The sequence below is a fragment of the Brassica napus genome, chromosome A3 (assembly GCF_020379485.1).
Source record: "Brassica napus cultivar Da-Ae chromosome A3, Da-Ae, whole genome shotgun sequence".
Classification (NCBI taxonomy): domain Eukaryota; kingdom Viridiplantae; phylum Streptophyta; class Magnoliopsida; order Brassicales; family Brassicaceae; genus Brassica; species Brassica napus.
In genome coordinates this window covers 7,616,059-7,641,627 of record NC_063436.1, presented here as the reverse complement: position 1 = coordinate 7,641,627, position 25,569 = coordinate 7,616,059, and the positions used below count along the sequence as shown (strand labels likewise).

The following is a 25,569-nucleotide window of genomic DNA, read 5'->3' as shown; positions in this document are numbered from 1 at the left end:
GCGGGCGAGGAAATAGAGGACGTGGAAATCGTGGGAAACTACGGTAGAAGCGACTTTTACCCCTCTCTAAAGTCAACCAAAGTAATGCTTTGGTAGTCTCTTGTTTAACTATGTTTATTGCATGTTACAATCTTCTCTTGAAACTGTATGACTTCAGTCATAGCCTACTATGTAACCGTCTTTTCAAATAAAAGTATGTTTAAAAAAAAAAAAAAAAAAAAGGTTTGATCACTTTGTTCAGCCTGCAACTAGAAGAGGAACTCGAACGTGAACGTGGTGCTCTTTGGTCTCTGATTCTTTAATCAGTGGAAAATGAAAAAAACCAACTTAATGAAGCATTCAATTTGGAGGATAGTCAGAGGCGTGCTTACAGTGTATTAAAAAAGGCATTCGCCTCAGGCCCCCGATTAATATGACTGTTTTTAGGGTTCCAAAATTTAAAATAATTTCTAGTATAGTGGTTTAGACTTATTTAAAAAAATATTTCTACGAAAATAAATTAATTCATTTTTTGAATTTATGTATTTTTTTATATGACATAATATAACATATTTACGTTATAAAATTATTCTTTTACAGTATTAGACTTGTGTATTTGGTGAAAATAATATATCATATTAGAAAATTATTTTCATTACAGTTGTAAATAAATTTATTTTTAAAACTTGCCTTAAGCCCTTAAAACTCTTCGCACGGCACTGAGGATAGTGATATGCGAATGTAAGTTAAACTTAAAACATCAACACATCTTGTAAGATACCGCATTGTTGCTAACCAATGGTTCAAAACGGTGCGATTACAAAACTTACGAGTGGAGCGGCACGATTTCAGCAAACACATCTGGTCTATAAACCTTTTTACTATATATATGGTACTAAATTGTGTAACATGTAGTAAAAAAATTTTTGGACAAAGGTGCATATATACGTAAGATTTGTTTTTCGCTAAAATATAAAGAAGATTACATAAAATAAAAATTCGGTCGCCGAGCAGACAAAAGAAAAAAATAGTGACAAAGAAACAAACGCAGAAACCGCGTGGGTCCGGCCAAAGTCTTGTAACCATTTCATTATTTTGCATTCAAGATATTGTGTTGTTAGGTCATACGTGTATATATATATAGAGAGAAGAGATTCTACTAAAAGATATAACCTATTGTTGACATTAATGTTAAGCTGACCTCTCTTTTTGTTTTTACTGTGGGTTTTGTTGTTAGAAGAGCTTAATTATTCTTGAAAGTTAAGTTTCTAATTAGGTTGAATTACTGAGGATAACACAAAAGACAAGAGATTCTTCTCATATGTACGAAGTATAGAAGAGAAAATGTCATTTTGAATGTCATTCTATCCTCTCTCGTAGAAAATGTCAAAGAAAGAAAAATAACAAAAACAAGAAAAGCATAAAGTTGAAAAAGAAGAGACAGATGCAGCAGAATTGGTCTAAATCATTTTGACAAAACTATATAAAAAACAATCGAATGTCACTTTCAATAATAATTAGCTTACTTTATAATGAAAATAATGAAAGCGACTTCTATCTGAGACTGGTAAAATGATATCTCTTCATTGGTTGTACATTAGCTGTCAAATGTATTACATTTCATATACATTCGCAAACTCCATACAGTACTATATGGTACATTTCATTTCCTGGAGTTACTTGGGAAACACTGTTGTAATCCTTTTAACATGATTATGTTATAAACTTGTAATCATGAAATTTTGAATTAATGAGTACGTTGTAACACATCATTTTATATATATATATATATATATATAATGTTCAGGAAATATTAGCCTGTAATTAAGTATTTTGTAGAGGATGTGGTTAGACGCTAACTAGATTTATTTTTAGAAAAATCGTCTATGATCGATTTAGCGTCTATATGGCAGTCTACACCCAATTTTAGAATTCTTTTGCTAAATGATTTTTTGAAAATTGAATGTATATATTAATGTCACTGCATCTCTTTACATTTTCTTTTCGACAATAAAACGGTAATGATTACTAAACCGGAACAAAGTTGTATGGTATACTATTTTCCCAGCAATAGTATTTTTTGTCTTTCAAGAAAATCTTGGATTTAATGAGAATTAAATGAACAAGACGAACAGAAAAACAAAATAAAGAAAAAGACATGAAACATAGTCCCCCCCTTCCCTTTTAGTCTTTTCTTTGCTTTCTTCTCTACACAAAGCTCTCTCTCTCTCTCTCTACCTCACGACTCTTTAAGTTACGACGCAGTTTGCATCCAAACGCAAACATCTGCTTTTAGCGTCCGCTCGAGCTTTCATTGAAGTACTGGACAGCTAGACTTTCCTTCTTCAAGATCTAAACACACCGTGTTGTATGCTTTGGGTTAGAAACCAAAAGGTTGACAATAAAAACACATTTAGAAGCTTAAAAGGAGTTTGTGAAGTTCTTGTTGGTTAGTGTGCTGTTTCTGGCAAATGCAGAGTCTCTTCTCTATGTAAGTCCTTTAATATCACTCAGTTCTTTTGCTTATTTCTTTTTAATGGACCAACTTCAAGTCTAATATTAAAACCTTTAGAGCAATATAGATCAAATAGGCTTTGATTGGTGTCCATGCTAAAAAGAAAAATTATGTTGAATTTTTTGTTTCTCAAAATTGATACCAATTAGATTTATTTTTGGTCAAACTATTAATAGGTAGATCCCACTATTTTTCTTTAAATTCCTCATAAATTAATAAATTTATAAAGAAAAGTTTCCTCTACAATTCTGATGAGGAACAAAATGAATAAATTTTCTATCCTTTTTTTCAGTTCGTCAAATAAAAATTTATTTTTCATTTTGTTCATTTTTTTTCATTCATCCGGTGATCACCGATCAAAGCATTTGTTTGTTTTCGTCTTCTTGTGGGGCTTCTTAGTATTGAAGTTTGATTTTCTTTGAATCTTGTCTCTATAATGGAACTAACTTGACCTACCTTTAATGGTGGACCAGTTCTATTTATTGAATTGATTAATGTATATATATACATTTATATGAATTAGTTCCGTAGTTTATTGATTAAAAATATCATATGCTTATACAAAATGTACCGTCTCCGCATGGAAGCAAACTATGGTATCATATTGTAATCATCTATGATCGTCCTACCAAACTTAAAATAATACTTTAAGCTGATGTGATCTTAAGGGCTAACCTCTGACCATTATCTAGTTCTTGCTTTGTCTACTAACTTTTTCTTATCCATAGGTTGAATCTTTCAATGCTTTGGTCATTCCAAACCTGGAATTGCATTTACGCACAACACTTCTCTATTAAAGGGTAGAAGGTAAACCGGTTTTTCTAAACCGATCTTTTTTTGTTTCGTTCCTTGACAAGGGAGGCAATACTATAGAGACTATGATGATGGAGAATAAGCGCAGTGTCTGTTCTTTTGAAGAAAGCAGCATGAAACGACACAAGTCTGATTCCTCTTTCTCTTCCAAGGTCTTCAAAAATCAGAATTCATTTGTGGCCATGTAAGCTTCCTAACATTCTTGGTGCCGCTTACTAATGATCTTTGGAACTTTGTGGTTTAACAGGAGAGGAAGGACAAGGTAGGAGAACGTGTTTCAGCTCTTCAACAGCTAGTTTCCCCTTATGGAAAGGTACTACTATTAGATGGAAACTTCTTTTTCAAGCAACTGACATGATCTCTCTTACAGACCGACACTGCATCAGTTCTTCTAGATGCGATGCAATACATTCAGTTTCTTCAAGAACAAGTCAAGGTATGCTTCTTGTTTTCGAATCAAAATATGTCTCTTTATATCCAACATTGACTTTGCTTAACTGTTTGTATAGGTTCTAAGCGCTCCATATCTTCAAACAACGTCCACTATTACGCAGGTGAGCAGAATCTTGACGCTAACTTCAACTATCAGTGATGTGGACTCAAACATATCCTGCTTGTTTCTTGTAACCAGGAAGAGATGGTGGATCACAGTTTGAGAAGCAGAGGGTTATGTCTTGTCCCAATGGAGTATACGTTAGGGGTTGCTCAAAGCAACGGTGCTGATATATGGGCTCCTGTGAAGACTCCAACATCTCCTGCTTTTCAATGACTTGACTCCACCAGCTGCCAAAAATCGGTGTGCCTCCCTCAAGAGTCAAGACTTAATAAAAAATAACCCAAAACGTTAATTAGTCTGAGGATGTCTATGTAACACAGACAGTGATGGCTGTTTCTGTTATTTTTTATGGTTAATCTCCAAACTACGTGATGGGCTTGATAAAGCCCATTACGTTGATTCGTATAATTTGGTCTAATACAATTTGGTAATAAACTTAAACATGAATCGAATTAGAATATTGGGTGGGATTAAACCGGTTTATTTCGGTTTAGAGTATTGGTCACTCTGGTTAACAATGGCTTCGTTGGGATTTGTATTGACAACAACAAAAAAAAATCTAGACTTGGTTAAAATTGCAATCAGAAACCTTTGAATCCAAGACCTGAGTTAACTCGCCAGATTCAGCGTAAGCTTTTCTTTCGCCCCTTAAAAACCCTAGATTGATTACAAATTTGGTGTTGTATCTTTCCACATCTCTGATTCGTGAATTGGATGATGTAGATCAATATGGCTGGGGTTATGCAGAAGTTCCTTGTTGCGTCAATGTTCATGTGGATGCTTCCTATTGCCATCTTATATGCATTCAACCACGATTTGCTTCCTGGTATTTTGACTTTGGAACCTAGTTATAATTACTTACTTCGGTTTGATTTTTATACAAATCCTTTGATGGGTTTCTTAGATTAGGACCAGTTGTTGTCTTAAAGCAAAAAGTTTCCGCCTTTCCGGGTTTTGATTGATGTATGAGGGAATTTCTCTGTGTGTCGTTTCGTGCTTTACTTAAAGCTTGGAGCTTGGAGGTTTTTGAGCTGAGGAAAAGTATTTTAGAACTTGGAGCTCTTGATCTGAATCCTGTGAGAAGCCATTATTAGATTAGAAACTGTAGCTATGTGTTCAGATTTAGATTGTGGTACGTTTGCATTATTGATTGTGAGTTATCTCTGGATCTTTGTTTGACTAAATGGCTTGATTGTTATTTGCAGAAGGGTTTACCTTTGAGGAGTATGATGGTTTTCTAGAAACTAGTGGGCATTGTTTTGCTAATTACTTATCCACCTTTGTATTGTCTTTACATTTGCTATTTAAGTCTGTCGTACAAACATTATAATTCCTGATCATAAGTTTAGTCTTGTTGATTCATGAGTTATTGGGTTGTGGCTTGTGGTAGGAGGTTTATCATTTAAATCATTTCAAACTGAGTTTAACCCGGAGAACCACTATCTTAAGAATTTAGGAAAGTAGGAACTCTTCTTCTCTTCATTATTTTCTTTGCAAAAGTATCTTTAGCCTGAAAACACTCTTTTAGTGAAACCTGATTTAGGAAAATATCTGATTGTTGGGATCTGACGAGATTACAATATCTGTTCTGTTAAAAAAAAAATCATTTAGTAACTGCTAAATTTTATTAGAAGTTAAGTTTTAGGTATCGTTGAAAAGAGTTGGAGCTGGAAACATGAGATTGAAATGCTACAAGAGGCTATGTGCTATGGTTGTAACCTTAGTTCTTGTAATAAAGGCATTTTAGTCTTTGACGCTTAGTTCATGTAATGTACTTACGGTGTAATGTCTCAATCTCTCTCACTGTCTCACGAAGTCGTCTCTATTATTGTCGCAGCTTTAGTTTTACAATAACATAGGTGTCTCAGAGTTATTACCGCCTCTTACAGTTGCGCTGTTTAAATCTTGGACAGGTTCAACAACATTGTCTCCACATTCTCTTACACTACTGAGTGGATTTCTTGCGGTGGTATCAGTCAATGTAGTGATTGTGTTCTACATCTGTCTGGCCCTGAAAGAACCTACGGATAAACACAAGCCAGACGCTTCGTTTGTCGCAGAGGCCAAGGATAGCGTGAAGAAACTGACATCAGGAGTCCCAAGCACTGACCCGGCACTCAAGAAACAAGAGTAAGAGGTTACCAAACCCCATTTTCTTAAAAGCAAGGAATAGCGCCGATATTGCATCAGATAGAGAGCATCTTTCAGGTTCTTGAAATGTATTTTTATAATTTGTAGAAATTTTTGGCTGGTAGTTCATCCTCTGTTGCGACATTTGGTGGTTTGGTTTAAGCAACAGAAACTGCAATGTTCATGTTGAACGGATACGAGAGCAAATGTTTTATGGACAAAACTGTGTTTCCAGTTGCTGTTCCTTCATTGCAAGGATACTAATCTGAATTTTACGGTGACAATTGTTTACTTGTAAACATATCTTCAGCTATACAATTCTGGTCGAAATTGAAAAGCAAACCAGTTTGTTAAGTGATCATAAACCACAGATTCTAAATCATAAACTTTACAGCTTGAGGAAAGACCTAAAGAGGGTATATTTGTTTTATACGTTTAAATAAATATTTTTGTGATTTTTGTGTGTTATTTTGGGATAACAACTTGTTTTACATTATTTGATTTTTAAAAATGTTTTAAAATACATGTAAATGATAAGTTATATAAAATTATATTTATATTTGAGTTTAAGATTTAAAACCAAACCGAAATAGGAAATTTAGTTTAAGTTTAGTAATACAATATAATTTGTATAAAATTAAAAACTGCAGTATATAAATAGAATTTGGCTGTAGACTTATCAAATCATATAAATCGAAAAAACCAATATATTAAATTAAAATATAGTAATAGATAATAGTGTAATTATATATAAACTATATAATATAAGTAATAATATTTAATTTAGCTATGTATCAATATAATTTTGATTTAAATTTAAATTTTATTAATTTTATTGAAAGTTAAGACTATTTTTTGTTTTATTCTGTTGTTGTCATAAATTTAAATAAAATATAATTTGTTTTCTTTTATATGCTGATAATTTATTTTTTGATAAAAATTTATTAATGATATTAAAATATAAATAACTTTCTTCTTATTTGTGATCACAATTTTTAATAATTTTATATTTACATTATTAATAATTATAAATAACATAGAAAATAATCTATCCATCTAAATACTGGAATAACAAAATAGCACTTTTTATGTTATAGTGGATCTGAGTTTTTACCATTTGACGTAAAATTCATAAAGTATTAGTTAATATATAAGTATATATTTTTGGATTAAAACCAGATAAACTAAAACTAAAGGTATTTAAACCAAATCAAGCCAAAATAGATGTGTTAATACAATGGCTAATTTTATAAACCAGAAAATTGAGAAAATCTAAGACAAACTGGATTAAAATCCAAATTGAACATCTCTAATTAGTGTTTAAGATAATTTGGTACTATATCGTTGTCACCATATATTTTTTATTAACAACATTTGGAATATATATATTTGCACGTTATTTGACCTGTTTTCAAAATATACAGGTTTTAAAACAAAACATATGTTAATTTTTAATTTTTTTGGTATTAATTAATAATCAAACTGTAAATGTTTAAAAATTGAATTTGTTAAATTACTATGGAGTTAAAGTTATGAAGACTATTAATTCTAAAATAATGTATTCGTGATTAATTTTAATTTTAATTTTTGAGAAAAAAAAACTAATATTCAAACGCAATTTGGAATAGAGGAAGTGATAAAACATAAAAGGAAAAAAAAATGTAGGATTGACTGTGGTGTTCCATGCCACGTACGAAGGGGTCAAATTACGAACAATACAACCATTCGTAGCTTTTCAGTCTACTTATTGCGGACGTATCAAAGTCAAATAATACATTCATCTCCGCGTAGACGTAAATTTTGAGACTCTTCTCCTCTCTCATTTATTCTTCCATTGTCGCAAAAAATGATGCCCCAACAGATAAGTCGAGGCTTAGATGTTCCAATCATGTTTCTATATCTTTTCTTAAACAAATAATTAAAACAAAACTGAAACCAAACACTCTTGGTTTAGTTTGAACTTTTATCAAATATACTCCCTCCATTTAACATATGACAAAAAAAAAATCACATATTACTTGATTTTTTTAAAAAGATAATTTTATATCAAATACTTTTACCAAGAAAGCATCGATCCTGCAGGTAACTGCAGATACATACAACTTATATGGTGAATAATGAACGAAGGCATAATTGGCATGTGTAAACAAGATAGCTCAACTTTGAATATATAGTAGTGTGACTAGCTTAAATGTCCATTGATTCAAGTAGTAGTACACAAGATATGATATAGTTACTGAGATAAACTTCCAAAAACAGCCTAAGCTTTCTTTACTAGGTGCGAGCGGTAAATCACATCCGAAGTGCTAATATAATTGAAATACAACATTTTAAGTCATAACTGAAAAAGTACGTTCTCAAATTCTAGGATCTATTTTTGGAATAACATTCAACGTAAACAACTAGTAATAGAAGTCAAACAAGTGTTAATTCCGTGTCAGGATGAACCATTTTCTAAGATTGTAAGCTTTCTTTTGACTTCAGTTTTTGTTAGATTTATATGCTCTCCGTCCGTTTGACTTCACTAATAAAAAATAATACTGGGTCACTAATAAAATAATACTGACGACAAAAAAAATAAAAATAAATAAATATATATATATATATATATATATCTTTTGATATCATACTGTTACAAAATAGGTTTCTTTCACCCTGGAAAACAAAATTGATGTACTTACCTTTTTTGTTTTTTTCTTTTTGCTAAAAAAATGTAATATATAAAATAGTGAATATTAAAGGATGAAAGAACATTCTATATATACACACACACACATATATATATTTACATGTCCATAATAGAGGTTCAAATTGCTTATCACGGATGTAAAATATGCAATGTTTAAGATATTAAATGTTTTTAAGAAAGAAGAAGATATTAACTGTTATATTATACATGATGTGTTTTTATTTTTGAAAAAAAATATTACATATGATGTGTTTGATACTTTATAGTTATGTTCAACTGAATATAGTATCTACATCGACTCTATAATGCACAAATGGTACATTATAACATGTAGCATTATATTTGGATTTAGTTTTGGCTGTATTCATTCCAAAACATATATATAGAGCAAAATGTACTTAGCTATCGACTTTTCTTTTGTATGCTCACGTTTCTCTAGAGTAATACACATGCGTATTTAGAATATAGTAACGTACATACTTTTTTGTTTCATTCAACAACTATTAAATTAAAGATAAGGTTCTAAAAATGGAAAGTAGTTATATAAACATACTTGGGTGAGGCAAGCCCCATGCAGTATTTAATAATGTAATGATGAAGACAAATTACCATATGCGCGTATATGCTAATATGCAAAAACTTGTATAATATAAGCTCTTTGACACTATTTGACTAAAATATAAGGAGTGTCAAAACTTCGATTGGTGGCCACAATTTAGAAAAAAATAATGGTGAATTTCCATTCCTTAAGTTTTATACCATTTATGTTGATTTTTTTGTCAGATTATAGATTTATGAAAAAAATTATGAAGAAAAAAATTCTTCTCTAATTTCTATGAAGAATGAAATGAACACCAATTCATATATTTTTTAGATTTTTCATTTTTTCGACTGAATATTTTTTTTTTCATTTTTATCCATTTTTCCATTCAATTCAACAGTTACTGATTGAAGCCATAGTGTTATTTTTTCATTATATCAACACATTAAAGATCTTTTTATTTTTTAATGATATTCTCATTTAAATTTTCATATTGCTAACTAATATATGGTTTGATTGGTTATAAAGATACATTTGCTGAGAGAAAATTATTAGTTGGAGTTATATACTACTCTCTCCGTTTTACAAAGATAGATTTTTCAGTGTTTTCACACATATTAAGAAAACACACTACTATAATAAATGTATTGTTTCCTGTAATTTTCTATTTTTAATAATTTTTATCCATAATAATTCAATAAAGATAATTTATTTTCTTGAAAATCACAATGTTTTTATATAAAATACAAAAAGTCTATCTTTATGAAACAATTTTTTTTATAACATCTAACTTAATTAAACGGAGGGAGTGTTACGTAATCTCCGGTAAAAAGAGTACAATATGTTTTATGTATATGTGAATTTTTCTTGGACATCAGTATTCTATAAGTGCACTATAATTCCTTATAAAAAGTTCTAAAATTAGCTAACCATTTTGCTGGTATTTGTGATTGTCTTTGGGAATCAATTAATTAATTGAATCTACTTTTGTCTATCATCCAAAGGACTTTCTTTTGCCATTATTAAAAATCAAATTATTATTCGATTTCAAAGCCTACATATGGTCCCAGGAAGAAGAACTTGTTGTTCGGCATTGGAATTGTTGGAATAGTATAAGCTGCCAGCAACAATCCAACATTGTCTTCAATCCAAATTACCGGTGGTGAGGTGTGTTGCTACTGGATTCTGCCATTGAGATCCGATCCATCCCATCTTTTTTTTTCTTTTTTCTTTTTGATCAACCTAACCATCCCATCAAAACGCCAAATATGTGTACAATTAAAAGTTTATTTCATTGTATTCATAAAATATATCAATATACATGCTCTTCTTCACCTATAGGTATTGGAGTTCGACTTTTTTTTTTTGGAAACACGGAGTTCGACTTTTAAAAAATATTGCATCTGATATATTTTCAGACAATTTCCTACAATTTTTGTAAGGGATTACAGAATTATAAGAGATAAATTCATCGCTCAAAACACTACTGTATTTATTATTTATATATAATCCAAATTAGAACTTTTTCTATAAAATGTTTGTCTAAATATGATTGTTAGAAAAAAATACAAAATGGACAAATTGAATTTTTTTCCACATCAAATTTTTTTAGTCAAAAAATATTTTACGTTTATAGACGTTAATTTTATTTTTAGTTTTTTAATGAGATTATATATTTCTGTTGAAAAGTAAAAAGTTCGTCGCAAAGCCAAAAAAAAACTACAAGACCTAAAACATAACTAAATAACTGACTTTTTTTCGGAAACAACGTAGAAAAAGTTCATTGAACTTTTGTTGCTTTAGTTGTTACATTTTCCTAACTATGATTATATGACTTTTGTAAAAAAAAAAACTATGATTATATGACTTGCATCAAAAAGAAACCATGATTATATGACGGTGTTAAAAAAAAAGAGAGAGAGAAGACAATAGACATATGATAAAACATATGTGATTTGCAGAATCTTTATGGATTTGTTGTTGATTTATTTTAAGAATACCAGGTGCATCTCAATTACAATAAATAAAATTGGGATATAAATTTTGCAATAAAAAGTTGATACCTTTGAACTAAAATTGATATATCATGACCGGGTGATTGTGGTCGAGTGGTAAGGAGACGGGGCTGAGACACCAACATGTTTCAGGTTCGATCCACCTGATGCGCGAAACTAAGTCACAATTATCCTGGTCACCCAACACGGATATGGGCCCATGCTTTAAGGCCCATTTGAATACCCGGAGAGAGGGTCTATCCGTAGACTGCACCTCCCCTTGGGGATTAGTCTGGGCCTCTCCATGAGCCTGGGATACCCCCAGGTTAATCAAAAAAAATAAAAAAAAAAAAATTTGATATATCATTTCAACTTTTATCAATAACATACTACGCTAGTGTATTTTAAAGGTAAAATTGGAATGTTGGACTAGAATTGAACAGGTTGATTTGTCCTGTGTTTTTACGTTGGTGGGGTTAGAGTTGGACTCTGGTCCAGTTGAAACCTGGTCGCCAAGGCTTTACTGGTCGGGCTGACTCGTCCCAAGGGTTAGTCGAGCAATTTAAGTTAGTTCTAGAAACAGACCAGATACAAGCCCTTGGCTCCAGTTCAATACTGACCTGACCCTACCGGATCACCTATAAATAGTTAACCAAAGAGGTTAAAAGGGTCTTACTCAATGGTTTTCGGATCCAAACCAGAATCAGCTGACTACGTTAATTTATGGTCAAATGGGCACTCGGACTAATCTGAATTTGGAATGAGTATATTCTCTAGATATATACGTACGAGGTTGGTATCATGGAGTTAACGATAATTCATTATTTTATTTTGCATTCACATACACATGCTATGGTAACGCGTATAAAAGACTGAACTAGGGAAGAACTGCAAGAAGAAATTATAAAAATCAATAATATAGAATACCGACCACATAAATAATTCTTAATTGTCCCCAAAACATGATCGTAATTTGAATATTTTAACCTTTGATCGTTTTTCAGTCAAATACACGCCAAAACATGCTGAACTCTCTCCATGCACACTATAAGTACGCCTACACATACTTTTTTTTATCTCTTAACACTTCCACGAACTTCTCTCTCTCTATCCTTTACATTTTCTTCCAATAATGGCGGCTAAGTCCTTGTTTCAAAGCCCTAATCTGAAACATGTCTCATTTCTAAAATCAGACCAAACTCTTGTTCTTCCTCATGTTGTCTCTCTTCCCAATTCCAAAAATACCCCCAAAAGACTCGTAGTTTCTTCTTCTTCCACTTCCTCTTCTTCTGCTGTATTAGCACCACATGTTCTTACTTCTCTTGTTGCTTCTCCTCCTGTATCTCGTGCTCAGGCACCGTTAGCTAAGGTTTGGAGAGAGATACAAGGGTGTAACAACTGGAAAGATCTCATCGAGCCTACTTTAAACCATCTTCTCCAACAAGAGATCACTCGCTACGGCAACTTAGTCTCAGCATGTTACAAAGCCTTCGACCTTAACCCTAATTCAAAACGTTACTTGAACTGCAAGTATGGCAAACAAACCCTACTTCAAGAAACCGGAGTCGACCAGCCTGAGGAGTACCAAGTCACCAAATACATCTACGCCACACCGGACATCAACATCAGCATCAGTCCGATCCAAAACAAGGCCAATAGGGGCGGACGTTGGGTAGGTTACGTCGCCGTTTCATCTGATGAATCGGTAAAACGTTTAGGGAGGAGAGACATTGTGGTGACGTTTCGTGGAACGGTCACTAATCCTGAATGGGTCACGAACTTCATGAGCTCTTTGGCTCCGGCTAGGTTCGATCCTCATAATGCACGTCCCGAGGTGAAGGTGGAATCAGGGTTCTTGAGTTTATACACATCTGATGAGAGTGAGAGCAAGTTCGGACTAGAGAGCTGCAGACAGCAGCTTCTGTCCGAGATCTCGAGATTGGTGAATAAGTACAAAGGAGAAGATATGAGTATAACACTCGCTGGACATAGCATGGGAAGCTCATTGGCTCATCTTCTTGCTTACGACATTGCGGAGCTAGGTTTAAACCGGAGGATGGGCGAGAGAGATGTCCCGATAACGGTCTTCTCTTTCGCAGGTCCTAGGGTTGGTAACTTGGGGTTCAAGAAACGTTGTGAGGAGCTAGGAGTTAAGGTTTTGAGGATCACCAACGTTAACGATCCGATCACTAAACTTCCAGGCGTTTTATTCAATGAGAATTTTAGAGTTTTAGGTGGTTTTTATGAGCTTCCATGGAGTTGTTCATGTTATGCTCATGTTGGGGTCCAACTCACACTAGATTTCTTTGATGTTCAAAACATTTCTTGCGTTCACGATCTTGGGACTTATATCGATCTTCTCAACCGGAGAAGAATAAACTCAAGATCAGCCGATTCTGATAAAGACAAGGATAATGACAATTTTTCCTTGGAGTTTTTGAAAGGAGAGGGTGAGAATATGATGTTCCTGAAGGGACAACGAATGGTGCATTGGACCAACGTCGTGGATCTTCTTTCTTCTGTCTCTGATCATATGTTGTATTGTAATATTTTCTAGCCCTAGAGTGATTCAGGCTAGGTTTAGGGTTTTTAGATGGAAGCAAGTACTTCTAAGTTTACACACAGTGTATAAATTGCGGATAATCACAACTAGAGCCGTTCTTAGAATATTTAAGACCAGAAGCAAAAAACAAAAATGTGGCTGGAACTGTACCAACTTATGGACGAACCTGTGATCTGAAGAAGGTGAGATGAGTGCGCGTTGCACTAAACTAAAAAGGATATATAGATTATGTGGCCGGAAGTATTGATAAAATAAACGGTCGCAAGCAATTGCTTCATTTGCTTGATGGGGCCGCTCTGATCACAACAATTTCCTTAGATCACAAGAAAGTGGAGATTGTATATTTTTGTGTCTGCATTTATTTATATGTATATGGTTAAATTATAGTGTATACCTTGAAACCATTATAAATTGACTTAGTATCAGTCATCTTTTCAAAGTTGCGAACGAAATAAAGACAACAATGTTTGACATATGCGTTTCACTATATATATATATATAAATTTACGACCAAAACAATTTAGAGCTAGAATCTTTTAATTAACTTGTTTACTATTTTAGTTTATATTTACTAGTTTGAAAGGTTTATATTTAAAACTAGGAAATATTTTAGCTATTACATTTTTAGTTATTGGAAACTGCAACGTAGGTATCCTTTTTAGCAAAAAAAAAAAAAAACGTAGGTATATCCTTTTTACTTTTATGTTGCATGCACATTGACCAACAAAGGGACATTAAAAACAAGGATTGACTAATATATTCTCCCTAGTTGGAATTTTATTGTAAAACAATCTTAATATTGTTTTAGTTTGTGAGCAATAATATATATGTTTATGTCGTTTATTTCACTTTATCGTCCTTTTTACTAAATTATAAATGTTTCATGCAAATAAGAATTGACTAACTAAACATTCTATCTAGTTGAAACTTAGACCAATGTATTTTTTCCTGATAAGAAACTTTGACCAGCATTAGGGGGTACTCTGCTTCAATTTTATATATGAGAGTGAGAACATATAGGCTAATTATTCTTTTTACATGTCGTGTTTATATGATTCGTAGATAATTTTCTAAAAGTAAAAAAAGATGCGTAGAAATATTCGCGGTACACCCCCCGTACATACTTGTTATATATAGAACAAAGAAACACTTTTTGATTGAAAAACAAAGAAACACTTGCGGGATAGTTTCCGAGAGAAGTCATCGTCAAAGTGGAAGAGTTATACAATGTACTGCATGGTACAAATTTGTTGTATTTTAATGGTTTAGAAAAAAGAATCTAAGGGAATCATTACAATATTTACTGAATGGTTTGAGAAAAGTACATAATAATGTTTATATTTAATGGTTAAGAAAAAAAAATGTTATGTCTTCACCGAGTTACTGCATGGTTATATTATAACTTATATAGAAACTCTTATATATACGTTCACTGCAGGGTACAAATTTATCAAACACACCATGATGGAGAAAACATGGGGTTTCCCTATGAGACTACGTCGTATAAGTTCATCATGAACTTCTCCATTTTTAATGTTAAAGTTCAGAAATGGGAACATATATTGATCATAGGAAAGTGGAATGAAACGTATGTCCGCAAGTTCATATATCCTATAGTTTAGAGTTTGATCAAAAAGTGAATAAATGTTCCCTAAAGCAAACGATGAGTTTATACTTTATACTATCAAAACAGTGCGGCTGATGAATTTAGACCAACCGGCATCGTGAGCTGCTTTTTTTTTAATTAGCAAGAGGTTCGGACCTAAGCACTTATTTACCCCGGCCCGAAACCACAACATAAAATCACAACATCTAATATTAGTTTCGTTCTGAAAAACTGAATTGTTTTAAAATTATTATACCGTCTGATTTGATTATTTCTTTTTCAAATTTTCTGGTTTATATATATATATATCTCGATGAAATTTGGTTGGTTCGATTGAGGTAACAGAACCACCTAATATCTAAAAAAATTAGGTGTCGTTCGAGTTTAGTTTAGTTTTATATAATTCAAGCAAGATATTTAGGTAGTTCAGTTTTTCAAAGTAATTTAATTGGTATGTACATAACTATATTTTTTTTTATCAAATACATAACATATATCTAAGAATATGAAGTTTTAGTCTATAATTTTTTCTTTTAGATAAATATTTATTTTAAAACTAACTATGAATTTATTTTAGGTATTTGGATTTCCATTTGATTTTAACTTTTTTGGGTATGTTTTTTTTTTTAAAATGTTTTGGTTGGGTTTCAGTTTTTTTTTTAAAGAAAAATGCCCCATATTACTGATTATGGGCCTTTTGATAAACAGAACATATATATGTTGGCCCATTCCCTCTCATAATAATTTAATTTCACCGAATTTCACGGATCATAATTCAAAAAACTTAAAAATACTATTAGAAAAAAAAAAATTCAAAACTGATAAATCATAAATGAATCACTTCATGCGCAGTATGTCCTGTCTTGTGCATTTCCTTGCCACTTGCCAGCTCCGCGCCTCTCTCTCTCAAAAAAAAACCAGTCGCATCTTTCTCTCTCTAGAAACAAACAAGAAGAAGAGCAAACAAAGATGTCGTCGGATGAGGAAGGAGGAGAGGAGTATCTCTTCAAGATCGTGATAATCGGCGACTCAGCCGTCGGGAAATCGAACCTACTCTCTCGCTACGCTCGTAACGAGTTCAACGCCCATTCAAAAGCCACGATCGGCGTCGAGTTCCAGACGCAGAGCATGGAGATCGAAGGCAAAGATGTCAAAGCTCAGATTTGGGACACTGCTGGTCAAGAACGCTTCCGTGCCGTCACCTCCGCGTACTACCGCGGCGCCGTCGGTGCGCTCGTCGTCTACGACATCAGCCGTCGCTCCACCTTCGAAAGCGTCGCACGTTGGCTAGATGAGCTCAAGAGTAAGTTGAAAATGCAGTTGACGTTGAATATTGCAATTAGGTCCTATAGTTTGACTGTAATTACAAAATGTACTTTTTATTTGGTGGATTGGTTTAGATTCTTACCATTGTACGAAGGACTATTAGATAGATCTTAAGGTTTGGACCGTTTGGTGAAGTAAAGTGTACAAGTGGACAAAAAAACTCCTAACAAACTCTTACATGATAATGTCAATTTTTATTTTCTTAGATGATAACCATAAACACTCTCTCTATGCTATATTACATTTCCCCTGAGTTTGTTTAAACAGTGTAAAGATCCATATGAATGTTGTTTGGTAAAACTTTGTTGAATTATTTTTGTTTTTGTTTTTGGCAGCACATTCAGACACAACGGTGGCTAGGATGCTGGTGGGAAACAAATGCGACCTAGACAACATGAGAGCGGTGAGCGTGGAAGAAGGCAAAGCCCTAGCGGAAACACAAGGACTATTCTTCATGGAAACATCGGCTCTCAATTCAACAAACGTTAAAACAGCGTTTGAGATGGTAATCCGTGACATCTACGCCAACTTTAGCAGGAAACAACTCAACTCCGATATGCATAAAACCGAACTGAAGTGGAACAGTCGAGTGAGTCTCGTTAAGGATGATAATAAGGGAACACAAGGGTTCGGTTTCTCTTGCTGTTCTTCCTCTTGACCTCTGGCTTCTAAATTATTTTTTATTTTGCTTCATTTGTTACTTCACAAATTTTCATAAGATTTACTTTTATTTGTTTCTCCAAAAGAAAAAAAAAGCAAAGATCATATAGATTATATCTGTAATAAATGAAAACAAACTGATGAGAAAGATATTTTTAAACATTTCAAGGAGATTAGTATTTTTGCAAAACAAACTGATGAATAAAAGCTATAACTCTGTTTTCTGTTGTATTGTTATTTGAGAGATTTAATATAATTTAGCAGTTTTCTATAATTAGTTACAAAAGCAACTATAGGAAATTTTTATGGTTGGACTTCGAACATCATACATTAAAGAAAAATTTGAATGATAACAATAACATTTATTCATTTTATGAAAGAATGGTGGTACAACCTGATGAGTGACCTTTGCTGATCTCTATGTGAGATCACAAAAATTCGAAACAACTTTCCTAACAAAACTAACACATAAAAAGAAAAGACAATGTGTGCAGAAGTCAGCGACGTGGACTGAGTGCTAAAAAAAACCTTGTTTGTAGCCTTCTGACCGCAACCACATGGTTTCACAAGGCTCTGGAGATGATAACGGTTTCTTTTTTGCTAAAATCCACAGAAATATGCTTGCTCCTTTGTTTGTATAACCTGGAAGTAAACGGCATGCTGCATATATGTATGAACGAGAATCCCACCAAAATGAATTTCGGTGCTTCTCAGACGCTATGACTTTGAACTTCCACGCTTAAAGATTATATAGCAGGAACGAAAGTAACAGCAGCTTCTGCTGCCTTCTTTTGCATCTCCTTCTCGATCTCCACTCTTCTCACCTCTGCGTGTTGTGCTATTCCGTTTGCAATCGCCTGATAAGTGAAGTCCAGTGACTGGTTAAGGTTCTGAAACCTCGGCGCATCTGATGCCTGCATAGCTGTTTAATTGACAAGGATGCCATTAACCAAGATGTACACTGGAGAAAATGAAGCTCCCTATAGTATCATGTGCTCTAGGATTGATGATTAGAGCATTTTATGTAGCGGTACCTCTGATTGCGTCGACAAAGAATACAAAGGCATCCACCTCATCGATAGGTGACTGGAACTCGTCGTCATCGCTGCAGTCATCATCAGAATCATCGTCATCTTCATCAACATATCTGAAGGACTTTGCCTAACAAACAAGGGAATTGGCAAAGAGACAATTTCAGTAAAACAAAAAACATCTTTGGCAGAGGTAAGTCGGTACAAGCACTTGACAAACCTGTGCAGCTAACTTCTGCAGTTTCATGCTTTCTGCTTCATCTCCATCTTCGGTATCATCCATCCCCATCTCCCCATCAGACTCATCATCATTACTCTCCAGTCCATTCATCTCATCCTCATAATCTACTTCTGTCACCTTTGCTGCTTCTGCGAGATATATGGGGAAGGGAGTAATTGTAAACGTTACCACACCATGTTGAGAGAAAAATGGAAGATGAGCACAACATACCAGCTAGCTGATTCTTATATGCAACTAGAAGATCAAGTGTTGCCCTGAAAACACGCTGCATAGCTTCTTCGGGGAATTGACCACCCGGGAGAGCAAGTAATGAAGTCAAACCCAAGCAGCAAACCTTTTTATCATGTTCCCTGGTATAATTAGAGAAACCACTTCATCAGTTAACCATTACACTTAAGCTACCACGAACAAGATAGACATTATATAGCATCGAAGTTACCGTTTGAAATTTGCTGGCAGTCCACTCTTTTTCTTTTGTTGCAGCATCAGGAACCAAATATCAAACACTATTGAAGCAAGCCCTGTGTTATGCAATACACCAAACGTCAAACTTGGATTGTAGTAAAGCATATTTGCCACCTGCAAATAGACATCATGATTTTCTTTGAGATCCTGATCAAGAAAGCAAAATTTATGATGTAGCAGATATAATTGTGGTTCCTTGCAAAGACAGTTCAATTCATCACTGTAATCATCAACACAGCAATTGAATAAAATCAATGCAAGCCCGCCTGATTCATATAGTGACATTGAAAGAATAAACTGGCAAATAGTGACATTGAAAGAATAAACTCACAAGTTGGAAGCACAGCAAGTCAAAAAAACTCTACTTAGTTCTTACCACTTGTAAGAGAGATTTTAAATTAGTTCTAACCACTTGTACAAGAAGAGATTTTAAGTACGAAGTCTCTGCTCGTTGTAACCGATCAATAGTGAGTCGCAGATATGGTTCAACCCAGTGATCCACATGCCCTTTGCAATTCTGGAAAACAACTTCAATAAGCTTTGGAGCAGATTCAATTTCACTGTCTTCTATGTTTCTGTCGGTCATAAGCTGTAGAAACAGAAACGTGAGATATAAATTAGCTACGAAGGTAACAAATGGTATTGTTATGTAGACTGATGAGTGATCTGCTTGGGTAAAGAAACTTATGAAATGCTTATTTATGTACAACTACGGCAGCAAGAATTGTTATAATTTAGTGGTAAATGAATATATTTTTAGTGTTACCCAATACACTCGCGGCCAAAAATCTTTGTGCCAGAAGGCATGGGTAACTTGCAATTTATGTTATACAATAAAGGAAGATTCTATCCTTCATGATACGTACAAAATTTTATACCCTTACAGTTCAGAATACAACAAGTACAGACCATATACAGTACATGAACTATACCAATTGGAAGATATACTTACAGTTGAAAGAACATTATACAGGCTTTGCTGGTAGTCGGGCTCCTTACAAGTGAGGAAATGAGCAGTTCCCCTTGATATAAAGTTGTCCATCGGTAACAAAATATCTAAATTTTCAAAGAATAACTTAGTGAATGGAAGTTCCTCATTGACAAACTATACAGAAAACAAATATGAGAAAAGCCATACTTGAAAAGTAATCAATTGCCCAATCGACCAAGGCTTCCACGATTAATGGCCAGAGACTCCATATTCCCAAGGAAATGTTAGGTGAATAAAAGGTCATGTATGATGCAATCTCCAAAACTTCTTCAAATACATCTGCCAAAGCAAATAGAATGAGAATTTAAATGCTTTAGTTTCAATATTAATATAGTTGGAAAAGGAAATGAATGATCTTCAGATCTGATGCCGCTACACAACAAAAGGCTGGCAAAAACAAGGATAACGGTTATATGCCCTATCTGAAAATGCATACTAATGGAATGAATCAAAATGGTTAACAAATTCAGTCCATAAACCCATCATCTAGACATAACATAACTTAAATATGCTTGGAGTCCAAAAACTAAGGACTAAGAATTTTTACACATCAGTTTACCTTGGCCATCACTGGTCAACATTTTCTGCATTATCGGAAGTATCGTTGGTTCTATTTCAACAAACAGCTGAGGAAGACTGCTAACAGATTCAAGGATTGTACTTATGGCACGCAAACAACCAGCTGCAGCTAAAGCTCCCATATCATCCGAATCGTCACTGGCTTCTGACGTGTTTAAGCACCTCCAAAATGCGGTCGCCTGAGTAAAAGGAGAGGCAGAAATAAATACATCTCAAAGTTTAAATTATTCAAAACAACTATACACACGAGAGAGCTCGGTTTCTTACCAGATTTTGGCATAATCCAAAAGCATAAGGGGCCATCTCTTCACCGAACTTATCCACAATGGTCTCCAACGTAAAAACAAGGTCTTCGTTCTCCACCTCATTCATGAGTTTGAAAAATTCTGATAGGAGCAAGATTACCATTAAGTTGAAGGCATTAGTTTACTCCGACGATACAGACCATCTAGTTTTTATAATAAGGGTTACCTACCATCAAGTAACTGAGGGAGGATAGGACGTATCTCATTCAAATCTGCAAGTTTGACCAGAGCTTTAATCAGCCACATTCAAGAAGACAACGCACACGGGTAAACAAATGCAAACAGAATCACACATATAAATGCATAGGAGAAAATCACATACCCTTGCACGCCTCAACAAATGAACGTAATGCAAAGACTGAATCAACACGGACAGGGAGATCAGGATCGCGCATTCTCGAGACAACACTGTGCAATGCTTTACGAAAGTTGTTCTGATCTGAGAAGTTGATATGTGCATATTGCCCAGCTACCCATGCGGCCTACATCAGAAAAAAAAACAATCGTTAAAAGATCAAGGGACTCCCAAAGAATATACTATCTAATACTGGACATCAAATAGGAAGTCCATCCTAAAATATCCACAACTTTGCAGAAGTCGACCAAATATCGCAATCATTTATCCTTTTTATTTATTTCTTCTCTCATTCAACAGTTCTTTGAAGAAATAATACAGAGAGTTCTCAAATAAATTGAGAAGTATAACAGAACCCCTACTATGGCAAGCATGGATTGCTGCGGCATCCATGACAAAGTTTAAGAAGCCAAAACAATGAATACCTTCGCTCTAAGATGTCCAGCTGGACTATTGAATTCAGGAAAAATATGTTGCACCAACATATGCTCTAGCTCAGATTTATAGGGATCCGTTTGCTTCAGTTTATCACAAAGAGCTCCGACAGCAAGCATCGCGCCATCTTTTCGACGATAAGGCTTATGTTCAGCAGGAGCTTCGTCATAACTACAAACAGTGGGAAAACAAGTTCACAACAGGAAGAAAATGACCGAAGCAGAAGAGTTCAAAGGGAATACCTCCTGAAGATCCCTACAACAAACTGAACAAATTTAGGAAGGTTCTCTTTCCCACGTTTTTTAACCAACTCATTTACAAAATCCATAGAAGCTGTTCGCGGACTGTACAAGTCTTCAATTATATCTGCAATGCAGCACAGCAGATATCAATAAATATGATATGTTTAAAACTTTTCAAGAAAATCACTGTTTTTTAATACTTACTGTAACCTTTCCTCACATATTCATGTGGGTCTTCCTCCCAAAGTTTTTGATCAGAGTCATTAAAGCACATTAGAGGGAAAACAATCTCAAAAAGCAGAACATCAAGCCGAGGCAGCAGCAAATCGTACGTGCTTTTCTTCGAGATGCTGAAGATACAATGAATTAGTGTCAAAGGATAAAGAACTCCCTTCAACGAGAAATGCCACATGCCAAAAAACAGTAGTAGTGTTTTTATGGAAGAATACAATTTAATACATGATAAACATCTCAAAGTGTGAAATTACAAAAACATATAAACATCTCAAAGTGTTCTGATTAAATCAGTAAGTTTAAATTCGCTGACCAAAAACCAAATCTACATGGAAATGAGAATTTAAGTCAGCCAGGTGGGCAAGCTGGTTGTATACGAATATGCCAATGAGACTAACTGTATCACAAACCTGTTCCTTAAGTACTGAAGGAGAAGATTGGTTATTCTATCAGGAAGATAGCCTCCAACACGAATTGTATTGAGAAAATTCAGGTGGCCTTCCAAAATTCTGCCTGCATAACTCTTTTGAAACATTTGAGCAAAAGGTTTGCTTTCTGGAGTTTGAAGTGTTGGGTCTCCAAACCTGTACCAACGAATTTTCACAAAATTTCAATGGACCTTCCAAGAGTACTTTTCGTTCAACAACATATAAGCTTCAGAGACATACCGACTGTCGAGCCTGTTTAAGATTTGCACTGTCCACTTCTTGACCTTCCACCAGCCCCAAGATTTTCTAAGTTCCGGATCCGTAGGCTGGCCTTCAACTGGAACAGGACGCTCCGAAACAGTTAAGAAGAGAATCATCCAAGCATTGAATACGTTTATATCATATAATTTCTTTGGGAGCTCCAGCTGCCACAGAAGATAATACGAAATGAATCATACCTTTGGAAAGTAACAGAAAATGAAGATCAGGGTATCATAAATCATCATGAAAAGAGAACAAGAACATGGATTGCTTTAGGAAGCCTATGATGCCAATCTGGTTTATAAATTGGGGTTTCGCTAAACCAGAGCGGAGTTCAACTAGCTAAGTTGCCAATTTCCAATATGATAAGACACCATGCAATGCAAGTGATAATCTCAAATACTAGAAAAACAGAGACAGTGATCACGAGTGGAGATGTAACCACCTATCAAGGAGTCCTTGCCCCACTTCGATAAATAAATACTGCACAAAACACTTAAACTAGTTTCAATTGGCTTTTGGGTATATGCATACTAACATTAGGAAAAACAATATGTAATATTCCAAAGAGAGAAGCACAATTTACTGATTTCACTAGCGACTTACATATATGGAAGACCAAAATATTTTGCATATCAGCTTCATAAGTTCTGCTATCTCCGGTGATGGATTTTCTATCCGGATTAGGCCATTAAAAATAGTCAAAAGTAGAGGAAACGTCTCCTCCACAATGGGGGTAACAGGTGTTCTCTCTTCGTCTGACTTGAACCTAGAAAACAAAATTATGACACAGGATCAAGGGGATGCGTTACTTATGCATAAAAAATGAGATTCTCTTACACCCTTGTATTGTATTCTACACTTTTTAACACTTAACACTCCTTTTCCAATACAATTGTCGCTTCCCTTAACTTTTCTACTCAGGAGTGGCTACCACCTAAGGTTTTTACTCGGTATGCTACACTAAAACAGTCAAATTTGCGCTACGGCCATCGCAGACAATCCTACCAAATTTTTACTAACAAATTTTCGAATCATACACATGGGAATGAGAATATGGAATGGAAAGTGATGTAACTTACTCATATTTTCTAGAGAGTATCCGCAACACAAACAAAGCTCCGTAGATTTGTTGATTCTGCAAGTTGTAGTTCACCCAATCCAGAAGACGCGGCCATTGTTCTGGGTAGTCAGCATGTATAATAGTCTTGAGGCACTCTCCAAGTTGTGATCTGAATAAGGAAATTAGATAAGAAAATTAGGACGATTATAATTGGCGTTGATAAAAAATACAAAAATTCAGATGTTAATCAAAGGCTTATAGAAATTAAATGCCAACTTCTCAAGATATCATCCACCATCCACTGTTTCATGACATGTAGCGACTAAGAACAATGCAAATACACATATACAGATGCATGATACATACATGAGTCTGCTGTAGTGAAACAAAAAGAGAGGACTATCAGCTTAAAGTATATCTATGAGACAAGTTATCTTTTCACAAAATCACACAGACGTCAGGCATACAAATTACCAGAAACAACAAATAAACGAGCCATAACTAGCAAATGTACCTGAGTAAGGTTGGAACTTGAGTGACATAGACGAGGATATTATCCCTCACCAATTGTTTGTCGCTTTGCAATATCCTCTGCTGCTCTCCTGCACTCGAACCCTCAGGTGACCAGTTCTTAGCAATGAAGTTCTTGAACTGAATACTAGCAATCTGACGCACTGCCATATCGCAGTTCCCATCCACGGCTATCTGCAACAGTCTCACCAAATGCCGTGGCGTGTGCTGCAACTGAAAACACAGAGAAACATCTTTGAATAATCAAAATTGAACTTAAGTCTTATTAGAAATAGTAAGTGCTAACTGTAACAGCATTGAAATCAAACTACAGAGGACTAACGCAATAGCGATCTGTTAAGAAGTGGCATCATCATTGAACAATCTTCTGCCTACGTCGAGAACTAGCATATAGCAACAGCGTATTAGAGAATTTCAAGACCTGATTGAGTTTCCGCTCAGAAGCTTTGCGTTCATCGGGGTTAGGGCTGAGTGCGGCGGCTCGGAGGATCAAAGCGAGACTAGGTGGATCCATCGTACGGGGAGTTTGGGAATCGAAACAGGAGGAAGGGATGATCAGAGGAAGTGGTGGATTGGATTTGAATTTTCCGTTCAAAAGAACTAGTAAGAGAGCTCGTAGGAAGAGGTTCAGTGGAGCATGATATCGTTTTAAAGAGATAAAAATGGCGGAGAAGGAAGAAGAAGAAGAAGATGATAGTTGGCGAGAGTCGAGAGAGTGGACAAATAGAGCTGGAGGAATTATGGAGTTTTTAAATCCCTAGAGTTGTTTAACTACCCACTAATTTTGTTTCACCAGGGGTTTGTCTAGTAAATGCAGGAGATGGATCGCATCTCTCTGCAAAGCCCAACCAATGAAATAGAAGATTTGGCCCACCAAACCAATCAGTGCTTCACTTGGCTTCATCAAAAAAGTGTATCAGCTATGCTGGGAGATTGACCGGCCCGGTTACTCGGTTTGATGACAACGCTAGGTCCATTAGGACAAACTGACCTGGAGCGGAGCGAGAGAAGGAAGTCCGTCTATATAAAATGAGCT

The 25,569-nt window shown here is 34.6% G+C and overlaps 5 protein-coding genes across 6 annotated transcripts; 4 read left to right on the top strand and 1 right to left on the bottom strand.

The window, feature by feature from the left end:
* The first annotated feature begins 1,886 nt into the window (after positions 1-1,886).
* Positions 1,887-4,323, top strand: LOC106441774 (transcription factor bHLH153-like). Its single transcript, XM_022715922.2, has 6 exons — positions 1,887-2,470; positions 3,352-3,459; positions 3,555-3,620; positions 3,678-3,743; positions 3,817-3,861; positions 3,939-4,323. The coding sequence occupies exons 2-6, from the start codon at positions 3,373-3,375 to the stop codon at positions 4,074-4,076; spliced, it is 402 nt and encodes a 133-aa protein (XP_022571643.1). The 5' UTR covers positions 1,887-2,470; positions 3,352-3,372; the 3' UTR covers positions 4,077-4,323.
* A 45-nt stretch (positions 4,324-4,368) lies between these two features.
* Positions 4,369-6,277, top strand: LOC106437719. The gene is made up of 3 exons (XM_013878665.3): positions 4,369-4,491; positions 4,587-4,689; positions 5,777-6,277. The coding sequence occupies exons 2-3, from the start codon at positions 4,593-4,595 to the stop codon at positions 5,995-5,997; spliced, it is 318 nt and encodes a 105-aa protein (XP_013734119.1). The 5' UTR covers positions 4,369-4,491; positions 4,587-4,592; the 3' UTR covers positions 5,998-6,277.
* Positions 6,278-8,799: 2,522 nt separating this feature from the next.
* LOC106441775 (phospholipase A1-Ialpha2, chloroplastic) lies at positions 8,800-14,219 on the top strand. Its single transcript, XM_048774764.1, has one exon. It carries the CDS (start codon positions 12,350-12,352, stop codon positions 13,772-13,774), a length of 1,425 nt encoding a protein of 474 aa, XP_048630721.1. The 5' UTR covers positions 8,800-12,349; the 3' UTR covers positions 13,775-14,219.
* Positions 14,220-16,276: 2,057 nt separating this feature from the next.
* LOC106437720 (ras-related protein RABA5d-like) lies at positions 16,277-17,529 on the top strand. Its single transcript, NM_001315880.1, is given in 2 exon segments — positions 16,277-16,689; positions 17,048-17,529. Coding segments are annotated over 2 exon segments (657 nt in total). The 5' UTR covers positions 16,277-16,355; the 3' UTR covers positions 17,371-17,529.
* Positions 17,530-17,684: 155 nt separating this feature from the next.
* Positions 17,685-25,305, bottom strand: LOC106437721 (importin beta-like SAD2). 2 transcript variants are annotated; one of them, XM_048774717.1, is made up of 21 exons: positions 24,955-25,305; positions 24,517-24,746; positions 24,022-24,171; positions 23,546-23,708; positions 22,919-23,103; positions 22,661-22,834; positions 22,221-22,366; positions 22,017-22,140; positions 21,765-21,945; positions 21,307-21,466; positions 21,155-21,196; positions 20,947-21,065; positions 20,660-20,858; positions 20,248-20,379; positions 20,062-20,165; positions 19,486-19,698; positions 19,084-19,223; positions 18,855-18,994; positions 18,624-18,772; positions 18,407-18,533; positions 17,685-18,294 (listed from the first exon to the last, which is right to left on the bottom strand). In XM_048774717.1, the coding sequence occupies exons 1-21, from the start codon at positions 25,045-25,047 to the stop codon at positions 18,119-18,121; spliced, it is 3,147 nt and encodes a 1,048-aa protein (XP_048630674.1). In that variant the 5' UTR covers positions 25,048-25,305; the 3' UTR covers positions 17,685-18,118. The 2 variants fall into 2 exon arrangements, with proteins under 2 accessions (XP_048630674.1, XP_048630675.1); XM_048774718.1 differs by having other exon boundaries at positions 19,519-19,698; positions 24,955-25,297.
* Positions 25,306-25,569: the final 264 nt, after the last annotated feature.